General features: G+C 40.5%; 1 protein-coding gene across 1 annotated transcript; it reads left to right on the top strand.

The window, feature by feature from the left end:
* Positions 1-2,237: 2,237 nt before the first annotated feature.
* CYP2C5 (cytochrome P450 2C5) lies at positions 2,238-24,582 on the top strand. Its single transcript, NM_001170926.1, is given in 9 exon segments — positions 2,238-2,924; positions 5,109-5,271; positions 5,459-5,608; positions 8,498-8,658; positions 9,966-10,142; positions 17,312-17,444; positions 19,048-19,235; positions 20,359-20,500; positions 24,046-24,582. Coding segments are annotated over 9 exon segments (1,464 nt in total). The 5' UTR covers positions 2,238-2,756; the 3' UTR covers positions 24,228-24,582.
* The last annotated feature ends 726 nt before the right edge of the window (positions 24,583-25,308 follow it).

Here is a 25,308-nt window from a genome sequence, read left to right as displayed (position 1 = left end):
GTTAATCACCTGAATATTCGAACTGAGATCAGAATTCTGTGGAATAGGATGTGTGAAGTCACTGAACTGAAGGTTGGAAAACAGGGATTCTAAGACAAGGTCTTTTACTGATGTATTGGTGACACTATCTTTCACTGAGGTATCCAATGTTCATTTCTAAACACCAAAACAAATTTGGGCTTGCTGATCTCAGAGATCCCTTTTATCTTGGATAATATATGATCTTGGGGTTAGTGTTTGGTGTAGCACTTACTACACCATTTGGGACTCCTGCATTCTCTGGCAGAGCCTGAGTTTCAGTCTCAGTGCTGCTCTCCATTCCATTGTCCTGATAATACAAACTCTAGGACGCAGCAGGCCATGACTCACATTCTTGGGGCCATGTAACCCATGTGGTTCACTTGCATTGAGTTTCTAGCTCTCAGTTTTAGTCTGACCAAGCACCAGTCAATGTGGGCAACAGAGGAGTGAACCAGCAGATGGGAGGTCTCTCTGTATCATCTTTCTTTCCCAGTCCATCTCTCTACTTTTCAAAAAAATTACACAGGGTATTTTTTAAAACACTATTTGTATATAAAAGGTAAAGCCAGGACCGCAGCTCAAAGGAAAGGAGGAGAAGCAGAGCAGGGTCACTTATCTTCAAGGAGTAATGTGATTGATGTAAAGAGACTGACAGCGCTCATTGAACCCAAAACAAATCGGTGTGGTTCTGTTAGGAGTTTAGAACTGTGTGAATTAGGCAGAAGATTTCTCCTCTTTGTCCTGGATGTAGCATTCACCTAGAAGTGGAATTGTTCAAGATCTAAACTTTTCTGACCCTGATTTTTAATCAATTGTTGTGGTAATCATTAAATAAATCATGTTTGTTTTTCAAGTGACTGATTAGAGTGAGTCATGCAATAGAGAATCACAGCACACTCTGAAAATGTTCCTGAACCCAAGTGAAAGGAAAGTCTAGCTTGAGGAAGAGAGGAAGACATGGGACACACGGGGTCAGTTCAGAAGCCTAACATCAGCAGTTTGTGTGTCTTTGGCCTTGGGACTGAGTCCCCAAGGCCGAGTTTCCTCATCCCTCAAATTGAATGATTTTACCTTAGGCAAAGGTAACAGAATCCAAAGAATATGCAGGGTGCGAAACTCTGTTAAGTGTCAGAATCTCTCTATTCTTGACCAATAAAACCTTCTCTAAGTTGGTCTCCACAAGACTTAATTTTTAAAAATACAGTTTAGACAAGAGTGTCAATTGTTAAGGCAACAACTGGATTCACTGTGCACTTACTCCCCATGTAGGATCTTTGTCCTTGATGTGTTGTACAATGTAAATTAATGCTATAACTAGTACTGAAACAATATTTTACACTCTGTGTTTCTGTGTGGTGGCAAACTGATGAAATCTTTACTTAATATATACTAAATCGTTCTTCTGTATATAAAGAGAATTGAAAATGAATCTTGATGTGAATGGAATGGGAGAGGGAACAGGAGGTGGGAGGGTTTTGGGTGGGACGGAAGTTATAGGGGGGGAAGTCACTGTAATCCAAAAGCTGTGCTTTGGAAATTTATATTTATTAAATAAAAGTTAAAAATACAGTTTAGAAATAATAGCACTAGCCAATTTACAGAAACATCTGATGATACTGTAAGAACATGCCTTTGTATAAGCATAGTCATTGGTGATCTAGTAACGTTTATCTTTCAGTGAGATTTTGATTCTCATCAACACAGTGTCACCTCCTGTTCAGGTCAACAAGTTGTGGTTCTTTGAGCTGTGGGTCCATTGAATGACTTCCCTTCCTCTCCTCCTCTATTGTATCTGCAAGAGCATTCTTTATTATTTCCCTGAATTGCTGCATTATTTCACTTTTCATTTCAGACCACGACAGACCCAAACTAACAGAATCATCCTTGGCTGGAGCTGAACATGAGGTGAGGGTAGTTTTAGTTTCCCAAGGGTTTCCCTCAAATTTTCTGAGATTGTCTCTTTCCTTAGTTACACTGACTAAATTTTACCTCTACAGTGAATCAACTGGAAGAACTCTGTGTTTTTTCTGTTCGTGTGAGCACATGTAGTTTTTTATCCTTGAAGTCAATTAAAGGAGTTCCTATTGGGTGTTACGTCTGTTTCATTATGAACATAGTGTGTTGTTGATTGAGAGTCACGAATAGTTTAGGTTTCGTTGTTGAAGTTGCTCTGGAGACTGCCTGTGTGTAGGACATAGTACACAAAATGGACATCAGATCTCATAAAAATGCCCCAGAATAGACACTGTGTCGTGGTAGTTCAGCTGCTGCTTTTGACACAGGCATTCAATGTCAGAAGCTTGAGTTTGAGCCAGTGTATGCTAATCCTATACGTGGGAGCAAGAGATGGTTTCTCAGCTCTTGGAACTCTTTCACCCATGTGGTAAGCTGGATTGACTTCTGAGTTTCTGATTTGACCTTTTCTGTTGTTGAAACTGCAAGGAATGAACCAAGATACAGGAAATGGATCTCTTTGTAACTCTCTCTCTCTGCCTTATTTTCAATTACCTGTACATAGGAGCAACCCAGTACAATGAAATTACCATTTCCCGAGTGGGCACAGGAAAGAATGCAATGCGACTAAAGAATATCTTATTTTCATCTCTGTCGTGGAGGCAAAGTCCACTCAGGAGAGAGGATAAAGTGCACTGTTGCTTGACCCGTCAGAGAAGCATATTAGCAAGAGTGGTATAAAGCCTGTGCTTCCCAGCTCACAGTATCCCAGGAAGAAGAGAATGGATCCAGTTGTGGTCCTGGTGTTGGGTCTCTGCTGTTTACTTCTCCTTTCAATCTGGAAGCAGAGTTCCGGGAGGGGGAAGCTCCCTCCTGGCCCCACTCCTTTCCCCATCATTGGAAATATTCTCCAGATAGATGCTAAGGACATCAGCAAATCCTTAACTAAGGTAAGTATTTATTATGCTCCTCCTGTGACATGCTAAGGGTAAACAGATTGACTTTTTTTAAAATAAAATCTATTCCTCGATGCACACTCTTAAAACAGATGATTATAAATCAAAATGCTCTCTGTAAGCTTTGATGCTTCTTCTACCAATTTCAGGAGTTGAATAGAGAAATATTAGGTCCCCGTAGATAGAATCAAAATAATTAAGTGACAAAAGTTGGGAGTACTTCTGACCATCTTTGAGTTTCAGCCATTTGTCTTCAGGTAAGAGATGATGAAGAGCTTCTGATACAAATTTCATTCAAGAAGTCATCTACTGTATTTTACAAGTGTTTTTTTTTTTTTTCAGAATATCCATGAAAATTGAATTTCTCTGCAGTATCAATAAAAACTGGTATTAAGCTATGGGTTCTGGAGTGGTCTAGGTGAATGAAAGAAAGAAGTAAACATTCAGTGGCCAACTGGTGGCATCAGGATTCTTTTAGATTCTGTGAAACCCTGCAGTGTATGACCCAGAATGCCACAGGATGGAAGAAGCTGCTCCTCCCTGAGATGCTGCTTTGTAATGTCCTGGCCTGCCTCTGGGGCTTGTTTTCCTTCCCTCCCCCAACCACCTCCCACCTTCTTTCTCTGCTTCTGATTTTCTAATTCTTCTTCTTCCTACTCCTGCTCTTCCTCCTCTTCCACCTCTCCTCCTTCTTTTTCCTCTTCTTCCTCCTCATTCTCCTTCTTCTTCTTCCTCTTCTTGTTTTTCTTCTCCTTCCTCCTCTTCTTTCTTCTTCTGATTTGTTTTCTTGACTCAGAAGGCTGAGCCATAGAAACGGAGGGAAAACAGACAGAGTGAGAGATCTCCTGGTCAGTCTTGTAGCATAACACGTTAAGCCTCTGCTTCTGACACTTGCATCCCATATGGGTGCCTGTTCAAGGCCAGGCTGCTCCACTTCCCATCCTGCTGCCTGCCAATGTACCTGGGAAAGCAACAGAGGAACATGCAATTCCTTGGGCCCCTGCACCCACATGGGAGATCCAGAAGAAACACGTGGCTTCTGGCATCAGCCTGGCCCAGCCCTAGTTGTTTTTCTCATTTAGGGAGTGACCCAGCACTTGGAGGATCTTTCCCTCTCTGTCTCTCCTCCTCTTTGTAAATCTGCAATTTATTAAACAAACATAAGAAAGAGATCCCATCTGTTCTTTGACTGCACAAAGGACTACAATGGCCAGAGCTGAGCCAGACCAACCAAGAGCCAGGAACTCTTCCTTGGTCTCCCATGTGGGTGGCAGAGTTTCTTTCAAGATTTATTTTATTTCTTTGAAAGGCAGAGTAACAGAAAGAGAGAGACACAGATAGAAAGCTTGTTTGCTCTCTTTCTGCCTTATTAATAGCAACAAATTTCAAACTTGGCTGGGCCAGTTACTTGGCGTGATTTCTAAGTATATACATCACTAGTGTCATCATGGGCCTATTGAGTCAGGACGCTCATAAGATAACCTTACCATGTGATCCTGAATTTGGCTGGGTATTGATTTCAAGCCACAATAATTGAATAAGCAGTACATAAGTTTCTTTATTGGCTACAGGAAATTGGTAATAAATTTGGAATTCTCAAATGCTAGTTTATTTATAAAATAGTGCAAAAAACCTTGCTGAGTAGATTGTTTGAGAATTAAATGTAAACTGCATACCAACTAATGGGCCATTGTATGGCACATCACTATCATATTTAAGTATAAAGAGAAATATTTGAATCCATGGCAGAATGAAGAGAAAACATGTGGGTCAGCACTGAGTTGCAGCAGGTCAAAATCATGGCCTAAAGTGCCTGTATCCCATATGGGCACCGGTACTAGTCCTACCTGCTCCTCTTCTAATCCGGCTCTCTGCTATATCCTGGGAAGCATAGAAGATGGCTCAAGTCTTTGGGCCCCTGCACCCACGTGGGAGCCTGGAAGAAGCTCCTGCCTCCTGATTAGCACAGCTCCTGCCATTACGGCCCTCTGGGGAGTGAACCAGCAGATGAAAGACCTCTCTCTCTGTCTCTACCTCTCTGTGTAGCTCTGTCTTTCAAATAAATTAAAAAAAATCTTAAAAACAGAGATAACATAGACAATGCTAATTTCTGTCTGAATCAGACACACTCTGTGGCTGACATGTGGTTTCTTTGGTGATATTTGTTTCTCTCCCCAGTTCTCAGAATGCTATGGCCCCGTGTTCACTGTGTATCTGGGCATGAAGCCCACTGTGGTGCTGCATGGATACGAGGCAGTGAAGGAAGCCCTGGTTGATCTTGGAGAGGAGTTTGCTGGAAGAGGCAGTGTGCCCATACTTGAAAAAGTTAGTAAGGGACTTGGTAAGTGTGTGTGTGTGTGTGCGTGTGTGTGTGTGTCTAATAGTGCTAATGGGATGGAGTGGTTACAAACCAGAGACTTAAAAGCTCCCCAGACAGAACTTGGTCATCTGTGTGGCTGCCTCATGTCAGCTTCTTCCTACTTGCTGGGATCTCCCTCCCTCCAAGTTTCTGTTTCTCATTCTGGCAGGAATCGCTTTCAGCAATGCAAAGACATGGAAGGAGATGCGACGCTTCTCGCTCATGACCCTGCGGAATTTCGGCATGGGGAAGAGGAGCATTGAGGACCGAATTCAAGAGGAGGCCCGCTGCCTGGTGGAGGAGCTGAGAAAAACCAACGGTGGGTGACCCTTACCCCACATCACTGACCTCACACTGCTCCCCTGAATATGCTGCCCTGGGAAACCTGGAAGGGTGGGCAGAGCCTTCATCCTGAGGCCTGGTTGCCACTCTCATGGTGGGAAGTGCAGTTTGAAGCAAGAAGTGGGGAGTTGTTTGGATCTGTGCTGTGTTTCCAGCCTGGTTCTGTGTCTTGTGCGTCTGTAAAAGTTCATTTAATACTCTTCTGTTCCAAGTCAGTTTCTATAATTTCCAATCAGAAATCATGGATATAAGTTTTGAGTGTAATTTCTGAAAAAATTAAAGGGGGATATTTTCCCCATAGACTGAATGCTGCTACCTATCGCAGAACATTTCATGGTGGAAACATGGCAAATGCATATGGTGGCAATGACCCATCAGCCACTTAAGGGACAAGAACCGACCCCCGTGGGCGTTCACATCTGCATGCTCGATTCACTGACATGTCTGAGGTTCCCCCAGGCCCGTGCTTAGTGCTGGACACCAGTGGTCCTGTGTGCAGTTTTGTCTCCCTAGGCAATTCCTAACAAAGTTCCTGAACTTACAATTCTCTGTAATCACACTGTTTATAAAAATTGTTCTTACTTGTTGAGTCTACTTCTCCTACTGATTGATTTGAGTAAATGTATCCTGTAACATAATTCTCCACATATACAAGCACTGTTTCGTGAAATGATTTACTTAAAAAAATTTCAAGTGTTAATAATTGCTGTTTATATTGGCTTTCCTTTGCAAAGCGTGGCCCTCTTTTCTGCTTTGCTTTCTCTCTATGTTTATTAGATTTTGTTTGAGAAATTGTGACATATTTTCCTCCCACCATCAGGTCTAGTGCTCCGAGATATGTTACTCAAAATGCGTCTGATTATCAGTCAATTTCCAAATTACCTTGTTTTTAATTATCTCTTCTGAGCAAAGTAAAGACTGAATATCACACACATATACACAAATACACAGTTCCCAAGGCTTTCCAAATTATCCTCTACCTCGTTGGGGTAAAATAAATTTTTTTTTAATTTTTTTTATTTGTTTTTTTTTTTTGACAGGCAGAGTGGACAGTGAGAGAGAGAGAGAGGTATTCCTTTGCTGTTGGTTCACCCTCCAATGGCTGCCACGGCCGGCGTGCTGCGGCCAGAGCACCGCGGTGATCCCAAGGCAGGAGCCAGGTGCTTCTCCTGGTCTCCCATGTGGGTGCAGGGCCCAAGCACTTGGGCCATCCTCCACTGCACTCTCTGGCCACAGCAGAGAGCTGGCCTGGAAGAGGGGCAACTGGGACAGAATCTGGCGCCCCGACCAGGTCTAGAACCCGGTGTGCCAGCTCCATAAGGCGGAGGATTAGCTTATTGAGCCGCGGCGCTGGCGTAAAATAAAATTTTGTCTGAAAACGTAGAGTAACATAAATGTTAAGAAAGCCTGACATAGGTGCAAGTAATTCAGGTATCCTAATGGCCTGTATTCTACCATGCATTCTGAACAATTTTAATTAAGATGCCCTTATTGAGGTAGCTATGAATTTATGAGCTCTTTACCTGTAAAGTTCAAGTTGATCATCTGATTCTAGCATTTGCACCATACAAATCTGCCAATTAAAGTGAAAATCTGTCCTGGATTTTCATTTGTTTATCTGTAAAATGAGAGACTTGGCTTAACCTCTGGGTAAATTTTAAATTTTATTAAAACATCTTTTGATATTTGGTATAGTTGTACAGAACAATATCCTGGGATCTACTAAAGGTCAGCTTTGCTCCAGTATGTTAAATATGTAAAGCAGTTACAGATATTGGCTGTCCACTTCTCAAGGAAATTGACTGTTTTCATTTAACATTAAAACTCATGATAAAGAAGACGCCAATTATTTTTTGCTTCATCTAACTAGGATGTATGCTTGAAATAAAATAATATAACTCTCATTCTACTGCTTTATGCAAACGAATCCTTCCTAAACTTATTATTTCTTTACTTATTTTTCAATGTTTTTCTTATAAAATGAAAATTATATAGACAGACACACACACATACGTATATGCACACACACATACATACATGCACACACACAAACACAGAGAGACACAGAGAGAGAGATCAAGAGATCTCATCTACTAGTTCACTCCCCAGATTCCCACATAGCCAGGCCTATAATTGAGCCAGATGTGGGTACTCACTAGGTCTCCCACTTGAGTTTCATGAACTCAGCCATCACCTGCTGCCTCCAAGAGTCTGAAATATCAGGAAGTGGAGTTAGAAGTGGGGCCTAGTGTTGAACCCAGCACTCCTCTATCTGGAATGCAAATCGTCTTAATGGCATCATAAGCAGTAGGCCAATGACTTGCTTCATTTTCTCATTTTTGTATTTTCTCATATTGCATGGATGCCTACAGCTTTTGAAATATTTTCTTTTCAATACTTGAATTTACCCACAATTTTTCTCGTTATTTCCTCTCCAATGGTTCAGCACATCATTTTCATTGTGACTATTCTATTCATTATTTTATCTATAAGAAGTTTCCTGGCCCACATTATTTTCTGCTCGCCATTTCAGTGCTTTATTGTCTACAGACATTGCACAGGTAACTGACCCTAGTTTGAAAACTTGAATGACCAGGTTTAAAGAAGTTTTTATTTTATTTCCCAAATAGCAGATCTCTGTGTAACAACAGTGCTATAAAAACAGTGAATGTGCCAGCTAGGTTGTAATGGTCAGCTCAGGCTTACAGTAAAGTGATGTGTTGATTGCATTTGTGTCACTTATTTTTACTGTCAAAGGAATTTGTAGGGAAGACATTGCTTAAAATTTCTAAATTACCATGGACAAAAGTAACAAGCTTCATATCTATATTTTAATGGTGTTTTAAAATTGTTTTCAATTCTTCAGCCTCACCCTGTGATCCCACCTTTATCCTGGGCTGTGCTCCCTGCAATGTGATCTGCTCCGTTATTTTCCATAATCGCTTTGATTATAAAGATGAAGAGTTTCTTAAACTGATGGAAAGCTTAAATGAAAATGTTAGGATTCTGAGCTCTCCATGGTTGCAGGTGAGAGTGAGATCTTTTGTTCCTGAGAAACCATTTATGCTCCTTTATCTGACAGGTGCAAATTTCCACATGGACCAAGATGTGAAGAGAATGTTCAGACAGCACAGTCCAAAGCACAGCTGAAGTCACTGAACACTGTGAAAGATGATGGAAACTTGGGCTGGTGCTGTGGCATAGCGGGTAACGCCACTGCCTGCAGTGCCGGTATCCCATATGGGCTCCAGTTCAGGTCCTGGTTGCTCTGCTTCCAATCCAGCTCTCTGCTATGACCTGGGAGAGGATGACCCATGTTCTTGGGCTCATGCATCCCGGTGTGAGACCAAGAGGAAGCTCCTGGCTCCTGGCTTAGGATCAGCGCTGCTAGGACCCTTGCACCCAGCTGTTGGAGTGAACAAGTGGATAGAAGACCTTTCTGTCTCTGCCTCTCCTTTTCTCTCTGAGTAACTCTGACTCTCAAATAAATAAATAAATCTCTTTTTTTTTGAAGAAAGATAATGGAAACTTTTATTTACACACAGGAAAATGAGTGTCCAAATATTGGGCTGGTTTTATGTCCATTATCTTCTTGTCCAGTGATTTTTCCACTAAACTCCAAGCCCTATTTCTATGGAGCCACTTCGATGACTAGACAAAGGATGCCTTTGTCAATCAATGGACATCCATGTCATTTTTTTCTTATAATATTTATTTCTTTGAAAGGCAGGATTACAGAGAAAGTGAGAGAGAGAGAGAGAAACAGAGAGAGAGAGAGAGAGAGAGAGAGAGAGAGAGAGAGAGAAATAATTCTTCCATCTGCTGGTTCACGTTCTGAATGCCCCCAAAACCAGGGTTAGGCCAGGCAGCTGCGAGGAACCAGGAACTTACGTACTTGAGCCATCACAGGTTGTCTCTCAGGCCCAGTAGCAAGAAGTGGAGTAGCTGTGACTCGATGGAGTACACAATGTAGGTTGCTGGCATTCCAAGCAGTGCTTTACCTGCTGGACCACAATGCCCTGATTTTCTATTATCTTTCAAATTTTTTAGCTAAAGATTTATGGAAAAAATGAGATTGAAAAAAGGCAGATATTACACTATAAAATTATGTGTGCCACTAGGAAATGACTTTCTTCTTTGATTTTGAATTCTCTCCCCAAATATTTCTATAAGCATATGGAACTACCATATATTTAAATAAAAGTTTCTCCCTGAAAATGGCAACCATATTTTATTCATATTTATAGCTGTAATTCCTAAATAGGGGTGCAAATATATATATGTGTATATATAAATGTATATATAATTCAACAAATTATTGTTTTCTGTTTTAGGTCTACAATAATTTCCCTGCTCTCCTTGATTATTTCCCAGGAATTCATAAGACCTTACTAAAAAATGCTGATTATATAAAAAATTTTATTATGGAGAAAGTGAAAGAACATCAAAAACTCCTGGATGTTAACAATCCTCGGGATTTTATTGATTGTTTCTTGATCAAAATGGAGCAGGTAAATTGTTCACAACAGTTCATTATTTGATTTCTTTTGTATTTTGAGGTTCAGCCAATAATTCTGTATAAACAATGGACGTTAAAATGGTCAGGCTATTTTGACAAGCACTTAAATATCTATTGTAGGAATGAGCTTTTAGTATCCTGAAAAATATTAAGGGATTTCACATAAAGTTTGCAGAAATAAAGAATTAAAAGATAAGTTTACTTTAGTCTATAAAATGAAGCTTCTGGTTTTTAAAAATAATATACATTTCCAAAAATGTTTTTAAAGACACAGAATATAAAATTAAATTGTTAAATGGTTAGAATACCTGGGCCTTGTTCTTTAAATGAAAATAATCTACCCAAGGGGGAACATAATGCACATCTCAGGTGAATTACAAAGAATTAAAAATCACTGACTATCATGCTGTAATGTGAAGTGACATCATCACTGAACAAGTGTCAGGGAGAGGGGCTTAGCCTGGGTGGGATTTGCGCATATCCTGCACATTGAAGGAGGTCTTTTGAAGTTCGCAGTTCAGGACAGGAGAGAGAATTTCAGGTGGAGTGAGTGGTGTGTGTGGAGGTGCTCAGTGTGCAGTGGGAAAGAGTACGTGGAAGGAAGACAAAGACTTAGCTCCCTGTAACACAGTAAGTTGTACATATGTGGAGAAGAGATTGGTGTCTATGTGGCAACCTGTAGGTGTGAATCACCTTGTCACTACACTGTTTGTTGACAATGTCCCCTATCGCATTACCTTGGCACCCTGGCCAAAGGTCAGTTGGACATAAATCTAAGTTTGTTTGTGGGCTGTCAACTCCACTACATTGACCTTTGGGTCTGTCATCATACCTGAGTACCAACTTGAAGTCTGAATTACTGTAGTTTTCAAGTAAAGAAGTGTGAGACCTTTAAGGTGGTTGTACTTCAAAACTAATTTGGCTATCTTATGTTCCTTGAATTTCAATATAAATTTAGGGTAGACTTGTAAATTTCTATTAAGACTCAGTGAATAGTTGGTGGGATTGCATTAAATCCATAGATCTTTTCAATTATTTTATATAAAACTTGAGGGAAAATTCACATGAATATATGTTCATCAGGGATATTGGTCTATAGTTATTTTTCCTGTTGTATCTTTTTCTAGTTTAATAGTTAAGATGATGTTGGCTTCATAGATGAATTTTGGGAAGATTCCCTAACTTTCAATAGTTTTGAATAGCTTGAGAGAATTGGAATTAGTTCATCTTTAAATGTCTAGTAGAATTCAGCAGCGTATCCATCCAGTCCTAGGCTTTTCTTTGCTTGGGAGGGTCTTTATTACTGATTCAATCTCTGCTGTGGCCACTGGCATTTTTAGGTTTTCCATATTTTCATGGCTCAATTTTGATGGATTGTATGTCTCTAGGAATCTACCCATTCCTTCTAGGTTTCCTGGTTTGTAAGCATGCAGCTCTTCTTAGTAACTACTGATTATTCTTTTTATTTCCTTTGTCATCTCTGATTTTGTTATTTGAGTTATCTTTTTTTGATTAGTTGAACCAATTGCATATCAATTTTATTTTTTCATAAAATAGGTTCTTCATTTCACTGATCTTTAGAATTTTATTTTGGATCATTTTATTTGTTTCTTATCTAATATTAATTTGCTCTTTCCTCCTACTAATTTGGGGTTTAGTTTGTTGCTATTTTGTTAGGTTCTTGTTATGTATTGATAGCTCATGTACTTGGGGCCTTTCCAATTTCTTGATGTAGGCACCAATTGCTATAAACTTTCCTCTTAATAGTACTTTGCTGTACCCCGTAGTTTTGATATGTTGTATTTTCTTCTTCATTCATTTCCAGAAATTTTTTAAATTTCTATGTGATTTCTTCTATGACACACTGCTCATTTAGGAGCATGTCATTCAGTCTCCATGTGTTTGCATATGCTCTTGAGATTCTTGTGTTGTTCATTTCCAGCTTCATTCCATTTGAGGTCAGAGATGATGCATGGCATGATTTTAATTATTTTGAATTTGCTGACACTTGCTTTATGGCCTAGCATGTTGTCTATCCTAGAGAAGGTTCAGTGCACTGGAGAGAAGAATGTGCATTCTCGAGCTGTGGGATGAAAAGTTCTGTAAATATCAGTTAGTTCCATTTGGTTCCTGGTTTCCCATGGGGTGCAGCGCCCAAGCACTTGGGCCATCTTCCACTCCCCTCCTGGGCCACAACAGAGAGCTGGACTGGAAGAGGGGCAACCGGGACAGAATCCGCGCCCCGACCGGGACTAGAACCCGGTGTGCCGGCGCCTCAAGGCAGAGGATTAGCCTATTAGGCTGCGGCACCAGCCCTGAATTGATCCTTTAATCCTTACCTAGTGCTCTCCTGTCCCTTTAACAGTCTTTATGTTAAAGTCTATTTTTCTGATATTAGAGTGGGTACCCCGGCTTTTTTTTTTTGCTTTCCATTAACATGGTATATATTTTTCCATCCTTTCACTTGCAGTCTGCATGTGTCTTTGTTATTGAGGTGTGTTTCTTGTAGGCAGCAAATAGATTGGTCTTGTTATTTAATCCATTCAGCCCATCTGTATCTTTTAACTGGAGTGCTGAGGCCATTAATATTCAAGTTACTACTGAGAAGTAATGTCTTGGCCCTGCCGTTTTTCCATCAATATTCCTGTTGTTTACTGTGAATTTCCTTCTTAGTTTTACTGGGACATTTTCTCCTTCACATTCCTTCATAAATATGGCTATTTTTCTGTGTTTCTCTGCATAGCTCATCCTTAAGCATCTTTTGTATATTCAAAATGACACTCACACTCTCTGAACCAGTCAGGCGATGTTGTGGGGTATATTGGGAGGGAGAAATGTGCACCCTTTTGTTCTGCTACATTAGCAGGTATTGTGTTCATGACAGGCCACTGGGCCAGACTCACACCAGACTGTATCTCCACAGTTGTATGGTCAGAAGCTTGGGCTGCTGCAGTCTGATCTCACCTCACGTTCCAAAGCTGTCGTTTTTCTAGGCTCACAGCTGCTGAGGTCCTGTGTTATGTCCATGCCCGTGCTATGTGTCCGTGCCCTCCACGTAGATCTATGTGTCCATCTTTTATCTGCAGACTTTTCTACAACAGTTTTCTTCCTAACTCTGCCCTGGAATGTAGTACCTTCACTTTTTTTTTTTTCAACTATTTTTCCATCTTCCCCTAGAACAGTGCCCTAAGCTCCCTTTCTATTCTGCCAACTAGAGCTTTACTGCAAATGCTTTTTAAAAATCTGTTGAGATGATTTTTTTCACATTCTTATAATGTGTTTTTCAACATTCATTGCTTTTCTTTAAACCACCTGTGCATTTCTTGGGTAAAATCAATTTGATCAGAATGTGCAATCCATAAAGAGATAAAGTGTGGTAATGAACTAATTATATTAAGAGTAGCACCATTTGGTGGCATTAAGCACAATCAGTTTGTTTTGTAACTATCACCACCATACATACCAGAATTATTTTATTCTGCAAAACAGAAACTTCATATCTATTAAATAATGAGTTCCTGCTCCCCATTCCCTGCCAAACACCATATTACCTACTTTTTTTAAAAGATTTATTTATTTTACTTGAAAGTCAGAGTTACAGAGAGAGAAGGAGAGGCAGAGAGATAGAGAGGTTTTCCATCCACTGGTTCACTCCCCAACTGGCCATAATAGCCAGAGCTACGCTGATCCGAAGCCAGGAACCAGGAGCTTCTTCTGTGTCTCCATGCTGGAGATGGCTTGGGCTATCTTCTGCTGCTTTCCCGGGCCATAGCAGAGAGCTGGATAAGAAGTGGAACAGCCAGGACTCAAACAGGTGCCCATATGGGATGCTGGTACTGCAGGTAGTGCCTTTACCCACTACGCCACAGCGCTGGCCTCTTTTTTTTTTTTTTTTTTAAAGACAATCTACTTTCTGTCTCCTGGAATTTGCTATTCTAAGTACCTGTAACTGGAAACACACAATGTTTCTCCTTCTGTGACTGGCTTTTCCTACTTGGCATGATGTTGTTGTTATTACACATCGTTTTTTTTTTTTTTTTGTATTATAACCAGTAACACATATTTATAATTCTTCTATAAGAATTTTTATTTAAAATCACATAGAAACTAAAATACTTATATTAAAATATAAAATATTAATATTTACCATTATCTGTATAGTTGTTCTTTTTAAATTTATTTTTAAATATTGATCCATTTATTTGAAAGGCAGAGTTACAGACAGAGAGAGGCAGAGACACAGAGAGAGAGAGAGAGAGAGAGAGATCTTCCATCTGTTGGCTCACTTCCCAAATGACTGTAATATTCAGAGCTGGGCCAATCCAAAGCAGGGAGTCAGGAGCTTCTTCTGGAACTCAAAAGGGAACAGGGGCACAAACACATGTGCCAACTTCCATGCTTTCCCACGTGCATTAGTTGGGAGCTGGATCAGCACCCACGTGGATACCTGGAAGAAGCTCCTGTTTCCCGGCTTCCGATCAGCTCAGCTCTGATCATTGCGGCCAATTGGGGAGTGAACCAGTGGATGGAAGACCTCTCTCTCTCTGTCTCTGCTCCTCTCTCTGTATAACTCTGATTTTCTAGTAAAAATAAATGAATCTTTAAAAAAAAACAGAAGTGGAGCAGCCGATACAAGAACAGGTGCCTGTATGTGATGCCGGCACTGCAAGCAGTGGCTTACCTGCTACACCACAGCCAGCCCAGTTAAGTAAACTCCTAACAGGAGTACCCATAACTTAATGTGACTTTTACTTCAGAGGTTCTCTTTGTTTTTCCACCTGTATTTTCTTCCTCATATTTGGTACGTTCTACTTTTTCACACATATTCTTTGAACTGTATTTCATTCTTTGTATATAATTTTCTTCAGCTCTTTGAACTTATTAAAAATTTATCTTAATGATTTCATCATAAGTCCAATGTCTTTGTTTCCTCAGGAATGACTTCTGTAAAATCATTTAAAAATTTTAATGGACAATATTTTTTGCTTCTTTGTGTCCATGTAGTTTTTTGTTGAAACTGGACATTTAATAAATCATAACGTGACAAATCTGGAAATGAGACTTTCTGCCTTGCACAAATTGTCATTTGTCCTTGAGAAAGCCTGCAGCTATCTGCTTATTTAGAATTTTTATAAATTGAGTTAGCAAGGTTATAGTTCCTGTCATGTGATCACTTGACTCTTGTTCTGTTTTCTCTGCTATCAGTCAGTGATGAGACACAGACTTCGTTAAAATCTTGGGTCCAGTAAAAATAGAAAAAATGATAAGTCATTCGCTTCTTTAAATTCCTCACTTAATGCCCTGGAGAAGTTGTTGGAGCACATGGGATTGAAACAATGCCCAGCCCATCAGCAACCAAAAGGCACAACTCCTTATTTTTAAAGGAAAACATTCCCCTTGCCCAGTCTGGAACCAGAAAGCCACACAGCAGCACAGGACACTGGCCCCAAAGTTGCCTGCCACAGAGCTGAGGTACGACGTATGTTGGCCTCTACTTATATGAATGACGACAAAGTTCCCTGAAACAGAGCAGACAAGTTCTTCATCAAGCACTAGCCCTGAAGGCTGCAACTATCTGACGAGCATCCAGAGTCCTGAAATACTTGCCCCAGACAGATCCTTCAAGGTCAGTGATTTCCTTTTCCTGCAGGGACTGATTCCTGAACTTCCTGATGTAGCATGCTTGTGACATTGCTCCAGAATTGCCATCATAGCAGTATCACTGCTCTATGAAATGGAAAGTCTACCCCTTGGCTATTGTTTCATAGAGTGTAGCTTAATTATGACAGGTTATGTGCTAGTACCCAGTGGATCCCCAAATCCACTTATAAAGAAGGAAATGTTAGTGATGGTTTGTGAGAACACTGCTTGTCTTACTGATTCAAGAGAAATTATAACTTGATGAATTTAGCAATCTCTCTGAAGGTGGGATTACCAATCGATGTGAGTGTCTGTGTGTAGCAACTTCATGTTTTGAGAGGATTTAGTTAATGTTCTGGGTGTTGATTATATAACCCTGACATGCACAGGTCATTTCGATATTATCATTACTATAATGCTTATTTAAGGACTGGTTAGAAAACTATAAATGTAAACATAAATGATCTCTTGTCCTCAATATTTAAAAATTTCTCCTTCCGATCAGTTCTCTGTCACGCAATCTTTTTGGTCCTCACCAAATGCACATGTCCTTTTCAATGGCTTACTCCCTCCTAACTCACAGTGTGTGAGAACTCCATGTAATTAGTCCCTTAGCTCTGGCATCAGCACAACTTCTGTTCTCTCCTTCGTCTGTGAGCACAGTGAACTCTCAGATCTGTCTTCATGACCGCAGCATCTCTTCACCTCGTACCTCCAATTCATTCATGCGCGTGTCCCCAGTCCTTCTTGCCGGTTGCCTCCCTTCTGGACACAGTGGTGCTGACCTCATCTTTTCTTGAGGAACCGATTATCATCTAGGTTTTGCAGCCCTACCAGCTTTGTACAATTTTAACTTCTTAAAGAACCTGCAGGTATAATTGATTCCATGTCAAGTTTTGGCAAAGACCACATTCTGAACTCTTTATTGGGCATGGAATACATTTCATGGTATGCTCCTAACTTACTAATAGATTTATGTATTATTGATTATGTATAACCAAAAGAAAATGTAGTTAATACTGGCTTAAGCAAATGGTTCATTTACATCGAATACAAGGTGACTAAAGTTCAGCCAATCTGGCAATAATAGATCACTAAGCATTGGAGTATGGTGACCTCCATATTCCTTGCCATATTTAGCACATAGACCCTCATTTTCATGGTTAAATCCTCCTCTTCCAAGATGATGCCATTTTGCAACAATGTTTCAAGTAAGATGAAGGAAATAGAGGCTGTGGTACAACTAGGCTTCTGCTGATATTCTTTAGTGAAAGAAATATTCATGACACACCTCACTCAAGAGTCTCATAATGGAATGTTTAGGCAGAGGAGAAGTAATGGTATAGTCTGAAGTTTGGGGGCACCTTATCAATAGTGTCCACATATCCTGTGAGTTTTTCCTAATATTGCACTTTCAGTTTTCCCTGTTAGCTATCTTTTAAAATAATTGTGTTATTTTGGATTTTGTGTAATAATATATGCTGGCAAGTAATTTGTCAAATTGCATCAAATCATTCCTAGGAAAATAATTTGGAGTTCACTCTAGAAAGTTTGGTAATCGCTGTGTCTGATTTGTTTGGAGCTGGGACTGAGACAACGAGCACAACGCTGAGATACTCCCTCCTGCTCCTGCTGAAGCACCCCGAGGTCGCAGGTACGACTCAGTGAGCAGCAAACTGCATTCAGGAGAGAAGCTGGGGAGCCGTGGCTACAGTCCTCCACCTGGTTTTTGCTAGAGGAGTCTCACTGCTTAAAAACTTCTGTGCCAACAACTGTACCCTGTCCAGTGCAGTGATCAGAATAAAACAGGCCAATGTTGTACAATGCAGGAGGAGATCCTAGAGCAGTGAAGACAGCCTGGCAGGAGGAAGAGCAGTGATGTTTGGGGGCTGTGCTGGATCTCATGGGAGTGATGTGTGGCAGGCACAGCATGGCATTTTCTTTCATAACAAAAAGACCCCATTGAGGAGTAGGTATAGTCTTGCTGCTACCTTTCCTCATTCTGACAATTCAGTGCTCTAATACAGAGAAAAGGACAAGGAAGCTTTTCTTACTGAAAACCAACTTGAAATTCAGTGAGGCTTCCTTAAGTAATTCCAGTCTGGGAGGTATTCAAAAGTATAGATGCATAAGACAGGTGTTTCCTTTCAGTCAGAAGATGCACCCAAAGTAATGTTATTACAACAGAAGTCTATTGCCATAAAGCTAGCATTGGATAAAACAAGAATTGGGAGAAGTGGTGTAAATAATTTTATATTTTTTGGACAAATGCATTTAGAACGTTACCTGGAAGAAGTTTAGTTTTATAGAAGTACTAATAATCTGAAGAATCCCAATGACCAGAATATTATTACTAGGTATTTGAAAAATCTATCTGAGTATCAGGAAATACTTCTTATCAGGAGATAGAAAATTGTGAATTAAAAAATGATGACAAAGTTAATAATATCAAAGAAAGTAATAAAAGCTAAAGATGCAGAATTGCCTTACTAGGAAACTATACTTATATGCTCAGAATGATGAAAAAATGAATGTTGATATAACCAAAATGTCTGATCTAAATATATCCTGCTAAATGGAGGGACTGCTGTGTGTGCCTGTCATGGTGGGCATATGTGTATGTGGGCTAGGGATGCAGATGAAAATTCTCATCTGTCTTACAAGGAAATAATTGAATAAGTGTTAAAAATGGTAATAAAGAAATAGACATTTAAAGAAACATGATTATAAATTGCAGGGATGCTCAAAATGGCTACTTTGGGGGAGTAGGAAGATGGTAAGATTAACATTGCAAATGAACACATATTCCAAAACCTGCAAATACATTTAGAGACTCACAAAAGGTAAAATAACACATTTCCAAACACACCCTCCCTTCACACATCTGTTTTAACATGATTTAAGTCCCATGCATTTTCAAATTTAGATTTGATTTCTATTTTCCTTTCTGCAAGGCCAGTGTTTTCTTGATTTAATTATGTTCTGATTTTTGCGATCATTTTATTACTTCTATTTACGTTAATTTCATCTGTGTATTTTTATGGCCTGTATGTACCAATATATCATAATGTTAGATGTAGGAGAGTACACTGTATCTTTTTGTGGTAACTCATTTTATATTTCGAGGTGTCTTTCTTGGCCTGTAGCTTATAATTCTGTTGCGACATCTTCATTAAGGTTCATGAAACCCTAAATTGTTATGACAGCTGTGCCAATTTTCTCATTTCCCCCGTTATTTCTTACTTATGTCTTATCAGCTAGGGTCCAGGAGGAGATTGAGCGTGTGATTGGCAGACACCGGAGCCCCTGCATGCAGGACAGGAGCCGCATGCCCTACACGGATGCTGTGATACATGAGATCCAGAGATTCATCGACCTCCTTCCCACTAACCTGCCCCATGCAGTGACCCGAGATGTTAGATTCAGAAACTACTTTATCCCTAAGGTAATCTTGTTTCTTTTACATTGACCCTCAGTGCTCTTAAGCTTCTTACCCACAGTGTGGTTCCAGCCCTGCCCATTTTTAAGCTAAATATGCTTAAACTGATACAATACAGAAGAATATTTTTGATGCATGAAAATTACATGAAACATAAATTTTGATTTCAATAAAAATGGAACAAGAATCCTCATTCATTTACACATTGTCTATGACTGTTTCCATTCTTTAAGGGCAGTAAGAGAAAGCCATGGCCTGGAAAGTTGGACAGATTTGCTTTTTGGTTCTAGTCCCTGTCGGGGTGCCAGATTCTGTCCCGGTTGCTCCTCTTCTAGTCCAGCTCTCTGCTGTGGCCCGGGAATGCAGTGGAGGATGGCCCAGGTCCTTGGGCCCTGCACCCCATGGGAGACCAGGAGGAAGCGCCTGGCTCCTGGAGCCTGGCTCCAGCACTTTGGCTTTAGTGGCCATTTGGGGGTGTGAACCAACGGAAGGAAGACCTTTCTCTCTCTCCCTCTCTCTCTCTCTCTCACTAACTCTGCTGGTCAAAAAGAAAGAAAGAAAGAAACTAGTGGAAAGTCCCTGTGTATGGCATCTTGATGGACTCAGTGCTGTTTCCCTCAGATCTTGGTGTGTGGCAGTGGGTGTCTGCCAGTTGTTTTGGCTCCTCCTAGGTGGTTACATTTCCAAATGAATGTTAAAGGTGTCAGTTTGTCAATTTCCCTTTTTTTCAGGGAAAGCACATAAGTACTTGGTGTATTCTCTGAAACTTAGTGGTGAGGTAGGGGCATACCCTGAGTTAGGATTAAACTGTAATAAAGATCTCCCTTATTTTAAACATGAGCACAAACAAACTGCCACAATGAGAAATGGTCAGAGGTTTTATACTTGCTACTGAACCCACGTGCTCACATGGTCAAAAGCTGTCACAGGGCATTTTAGCAAAATCACTGCCACCGCTCATCTCTGCTTATTACTTGGTCTGTGTGGCTGGGGATGTCACTGCTCTTCCTGGGACTTGGGCTTCTTCTTTTATTGATCAAAAATTGTCCTAAGTGATTTCCACTTTTCTCTTTTTTACCCAGCACAGTGACTTCTTCATACTTTGATGATCTGTGTCTGTTTTATCCAGGGTACGGACATCATAACATCACTGACATCCGTGCTACATGATGAAAAAGCATTTCCTAACCCAAAGGTATTTGACCCTGGACACTTTCTGGATGAGAGTGGCAACTTTAAGAAGAGTGACTACTTCATGCCTTTCTCAGCAGGTGAAAAATTCATTTCCATGGAATTTCAGAGAAGATAACTCTTTTAATTCAAATTTTTGTCATATAGAGTGAACAAATTTCATGTATTCCACATGTACAGATGTAAGAGCATAATACTACCCACCATACACTGCATCCCTCCCACACTCCCACCCTCCCTCCTCTTTCCTTCTTTTTTCTTTTCCTTTGTACACTGATATACTTTCAGTTTGTTTTATGTTCACAAGTATAACCCTCAAATAAATAAAGAATTCAACCAGTGGTAAGTAGAAAAACCTCGCTTCCTCAAGAGTATTGATAAGGGCATTAACCATAATCAAATCTTAAATGTGATTTTGTTCATATACATTACACTTTTTTGAACTCTGTCAACACCTATCAGGGAAAACATATGGTATTTGTCTTTTTGGGACTGGCCTATTTCACCAAGCATAAGGTTTCTAGCTATAAAAGACAGGATTTTTGTTGATGTGTATTCCACTGTGTATATATAATCATAGTTTCTTCATCAAGTTATTAGGTGATGCATAGCTGAGTTCAGTCTATAACATCCACTATGAATCAAGGTAAAATAAACAATGGGAATTTCTTATGTTTCCATATGAATTTTAGTTTCATTTTTTTCTAGATCTGAAAAGAATGTCATTGGTATTTTGCAAAATGTTTGGGATAGTATGCACATTTATGATATTACACCTTACAATAGAAGAAAATGAAAGATTTTTTCATTTGTTGTGTCTTTTTCTGTTTTTACTTAATTTTTAAAATTTTCATTATAGAGATCTTTCATACCCCTGGTTACATTTACTCCAAGATATTTAATTTTTTCTAGCTATTGTCAGTGAAGGTAATCTTTTTTTTTTTTTTTTGACAGGCAGAGTGGACAGTGAGAGAGAGAGACAGAGAGAAAGGTCTTCCTTTGCCGTTGGTTCACCCTCCAATGGCCACTGCGGCCAGTGCGCTGCGGCCATTGCACCGCGCTGATCCGATGGCAGGAGCCAGGTGCTTATCCTGGTCTCCCATGGGGTACAGGGCCCAAGGACTTGGGCCATCCTCCACTGCACTCCCTGGCCACAGCAGAGAGCTGGCCTGGAAGAGGAGCAACTGGGACAGAATCCAGCGCCCCGACCGGGACTAGAACCCGGTGTGCCGGCGCCACAAGTTGGAGGATTAGCCTATTGAGCCGTGGCGCCGGTCCAGTGAATGTAATCTTACTATTTCTTTCTCAACCATGGCATTGTCTTTGCATCCAAATATTACTGATTTTCATGTGTTGATTTTTTTATCCTGCAAAATCTTTTATGAGTTCCAATAGTCCCTTGGTGGTGTTCCTTAGTTCCCTTAAATATAGGATCATGTCATCTGCAAACAGGGAGACTTTGACTTCCTGCATTCTAATTTGTATATCTTTGATTTCTTTATTGCACAATAGCTATGACAAAATTTCAGCAACTGTATTGAATAGTAATGGTAAAAGTAGACATCCTTGTGTGGTTCCACATCTTAATTGAAATGCTTCCAATTTTTCCCCATTCAGTATGATGCTGGCTATGGGATCATCATATACATTTATGTAAAGGATTGATCCTTCTAGACACATTTTGCTTAAAGTTTTGATCATGAAGTCGTGCTTTGCATTATTAAAGGATTTCTCTGCACCTATTGAGTTAATCATATGGTTTTTATTCTACAGTTATTAATATGACGTATTACATTTATTGAATTGCATATGTTGAACTATGTCTGCATACCAGAGAACAATCTCACTTGTTTCAGTTGAATACTGTTTTTAAAATATTGTTGGATTTGATTAGCTAGTATTCAGCTGAGAATTCTTGCTGAATGCTCATTTTGGTCTCTAGGTCTCAATCTTTGCTGTATCTTTCGCTGGTTTTGGAACTAGCTAACTTTTTGGTATCATGGTACTTTCTCGGGAATTGGTAAATTCCTCTTTGTACACGATCAGGAACACCGCTCCCAATGTCAATGAACTTTTCTGCTCACAATACATCCTCATTATTGACAAGGTTCCTGAGGCTCTGTTTGTTGACACGTTCCTGCCACACTGAGAAATCTAAACTATAGGTTGATTGAATTCTTCCTCTAGATGCAGTCTCATGGTTCCTAAGATCTATACCTAGAAGGTAAAACTGAGAAGAGTTTCATCACACACCACGATAAACATGTTAACTCCACAACTTCACTGAAATTCTTCTATGTGGTGTCTCTCACCCTGCAGAGTCTTGTCTGGAAATGAAAGTATGAGCAAGCACAGAACAGCACTCAAAGACCTCACCCAAATCAGTGACTAGTTGAGTAAATACCATCAGATTCCATTTTTTTTAGTGCTGTAGGAGAGGGATGCGTAGTCTGCAGGGGAGACGGAGGAAGCACATGGAGAGAATGTATCTGATTCTTACAATCTCATACCCAGTGTAAGGCACGGCATGGAGTACCCAACATTCTAATAGTAAATATGGCCAGCACCGCGGCTCAATATGCTAATCCTCCGCTTGCGGCACTTGCACCCCAGGTTCTATTCCCGGTCAGGGCGCCAGAATCTCTCCTGGTTGCCCCTCTTCCAGTCCAGCTCTCTGCTGTGTCCCGAGAGTGCAGTGGAGGATGGCCCAAGTGCTTGGGCCCTGCACAAGTATGGGAGACCAGGATAAGCACCTGGCTCCTGGCTTCGGATCAGCGCATCGCGCTGACCATGACAGCCATTGGAGGGTGAACCAATGGTAAAGGAAGACCTTTCTCTTTGTCTCTCTCTCTCTCTCTCTCTCTCACTGTCCACTCTGCCTATCAAAAAATTTTGTAAATATGACACGTCATCTCTCTCAAAAGAACAAGACATAATGGACAGAAGAGGAAAGCAGCACAGTATTAAATAGATGTTGAATGAAAGAATCAGAACACTGTTTTTTTCAGTCAGAAAGAACAGTAGAATGCAAAACCTGAAACTTGATTGCGCATCAGAAGTTGCTGAAAAATGTATGGTTGGCAAGCGCTGTGGCTCAATAGGCTAATCCTCCGCCATGCTGCGCCAGCACACCAGGTTCCAGTGCTGGTCAGGGCGCCAGATTCTGTCGCGGTTGTCCCTCTTCCAGGCCAGCTCCCTGCTATGGCCCAGGAGTGCAGTGGAGGATGGCCCAAGTGCTTGGGCCCTGCACCCACATGGGAGACCAGGAAAAGCACTTGGCTCCTAGCTTTTGATCATCGTGGTGCGCCAGCCGCAGCGCACTGGCCGCGGCGGCCATTGGAGGGTGAACCAACGGCAAAAAAAGAGGAAGACCTTTCTCTCTGTCTCTCTCTCTCTCTCTCTCTCTCTCTCACTGTCCACTCTGCCTGTCAAAAAATATGTATGGCTAGGGCTAAGAGGAGAGAGAATGTGCCAGACCCTATACATTTGTCTATACAAACCTTTCCAAACTTCCATGCATCCATCAATTACTGTCTGTTTTCTTTCTACCAGTTACTAACACAATGTTTGTTACATTCACAGTTACACACAGCAAGTGATTATCCTCTCTGTTTGCTATTCTCAGGAAAACGGATGTGTGTGGGAGAGGGCCTGGCCCGCATGGAGCTGTTTTTGTTCCTGACCTCCATTTTGCAGAACTTTAAACTGCAATCTCTGGTTGAGCCAAAGGACCTGGACATCACTGCAGTTGTCAATGGATTTGTTTCTGTGCCACCTTCCTACCAGCTCTGCTTCATTCCTATTTGAAAGAGAACAAACTCTCTGCCTCTGTGCTGTTGTCTGCAACTCCTTCTCTTCAGAGGCATTGTCTATCCCTTCCTCTATCAGAGACACCCTCCATGACTTCTCTCACATCTTACTATTCCATCAGATCCAGTGAACACTCAACCTCCATTATAGGAGTTTAGTGGGATCTTATCACAGGGATATCTGCTGTTTCCTACATTCTGCAACACCTACACTGATTTCCACATTTGCCAATTCATATCAATGCTGCTTTACCAAGTCTTATCACTATAAAACAGAAATAAATATTAAGATATGACAATTTAGACCCATACTTCAGTCCCTATGTTCTAAATAAAAAGAAAATAATAATCCTAGTGTCAGTTCTCTGTAGTCTCTTCATTTGTGCATCAAGCAGATAAGAAATAAAAGAAAACAGAATCCCAATAGGTCACACCAGTCTTCATAATGACAAGCAGATAGAGGGATGAAAGGGAAGATGGTAGAAAGCTGTCTTGTCTGAATGTCAACTGGAATTATTTGATTTGTGGTTTCAGAAGAGAGAAACAAAGCTTTTAAAGATTTAGTTATTTATTTATTTGAAAGTCAGAGTTATAGAGATGGGGGAGAGAGTGAATAGGAGGGCGGAGGTTGAAGTAGCGGGAGGGAAAGAGAGCAAGAGCGAGAGCGAGAGCGAGAGAGAGAGAGAGAGAGAGAGATCGTTCTTCCACTAACTGGTTTCTTTACAAAAAGCTGTAATGGCTAGGGCTTATCCAGAAAAGTTAGGAGCTTCATCCAAGTCTACTATATGGGTATCAGGAACCCAAACAATGGGGCCATCTTCTACTGCTTTTCCTGGCTTTACCTGCTTATCCACTATGCTGGGCCCTAAAAGAAACTATGCTAAGAACAATTCTAACCTGTAGGGAAAGTTGAGAGGATCAGATTAAAGGAAGATGATCTTTAGATTTCACAGTCTCATATTCCTTTTTGTGGCTACCGTGAACATAGAAGAAAAATTTGGAATATCATTTTACTCCCTGTTTTCAATTTAGAGGCAGGTAAACATGTGCATTGTTCTATTTCTAATCTTATGTTCTCA

This window comes from Oryctolagus cuniculus, chromosome 15 (genome assembly GCF_964237555.1).
Source record: "Oryctolagus cuniculus chromosome 15, mOryCun1.1, whole genome shotgun sequence".
Taxonomy (NCBI): Eukaryota; Metazoa; Chordata; class Mammalia; order Lagomorpha; family Leporidae; genus Oryctolagus; species Oryctolagus cuniculus.
This window is presented reverse-complemented; position numbering and strand designations above follow the sequence as displayed.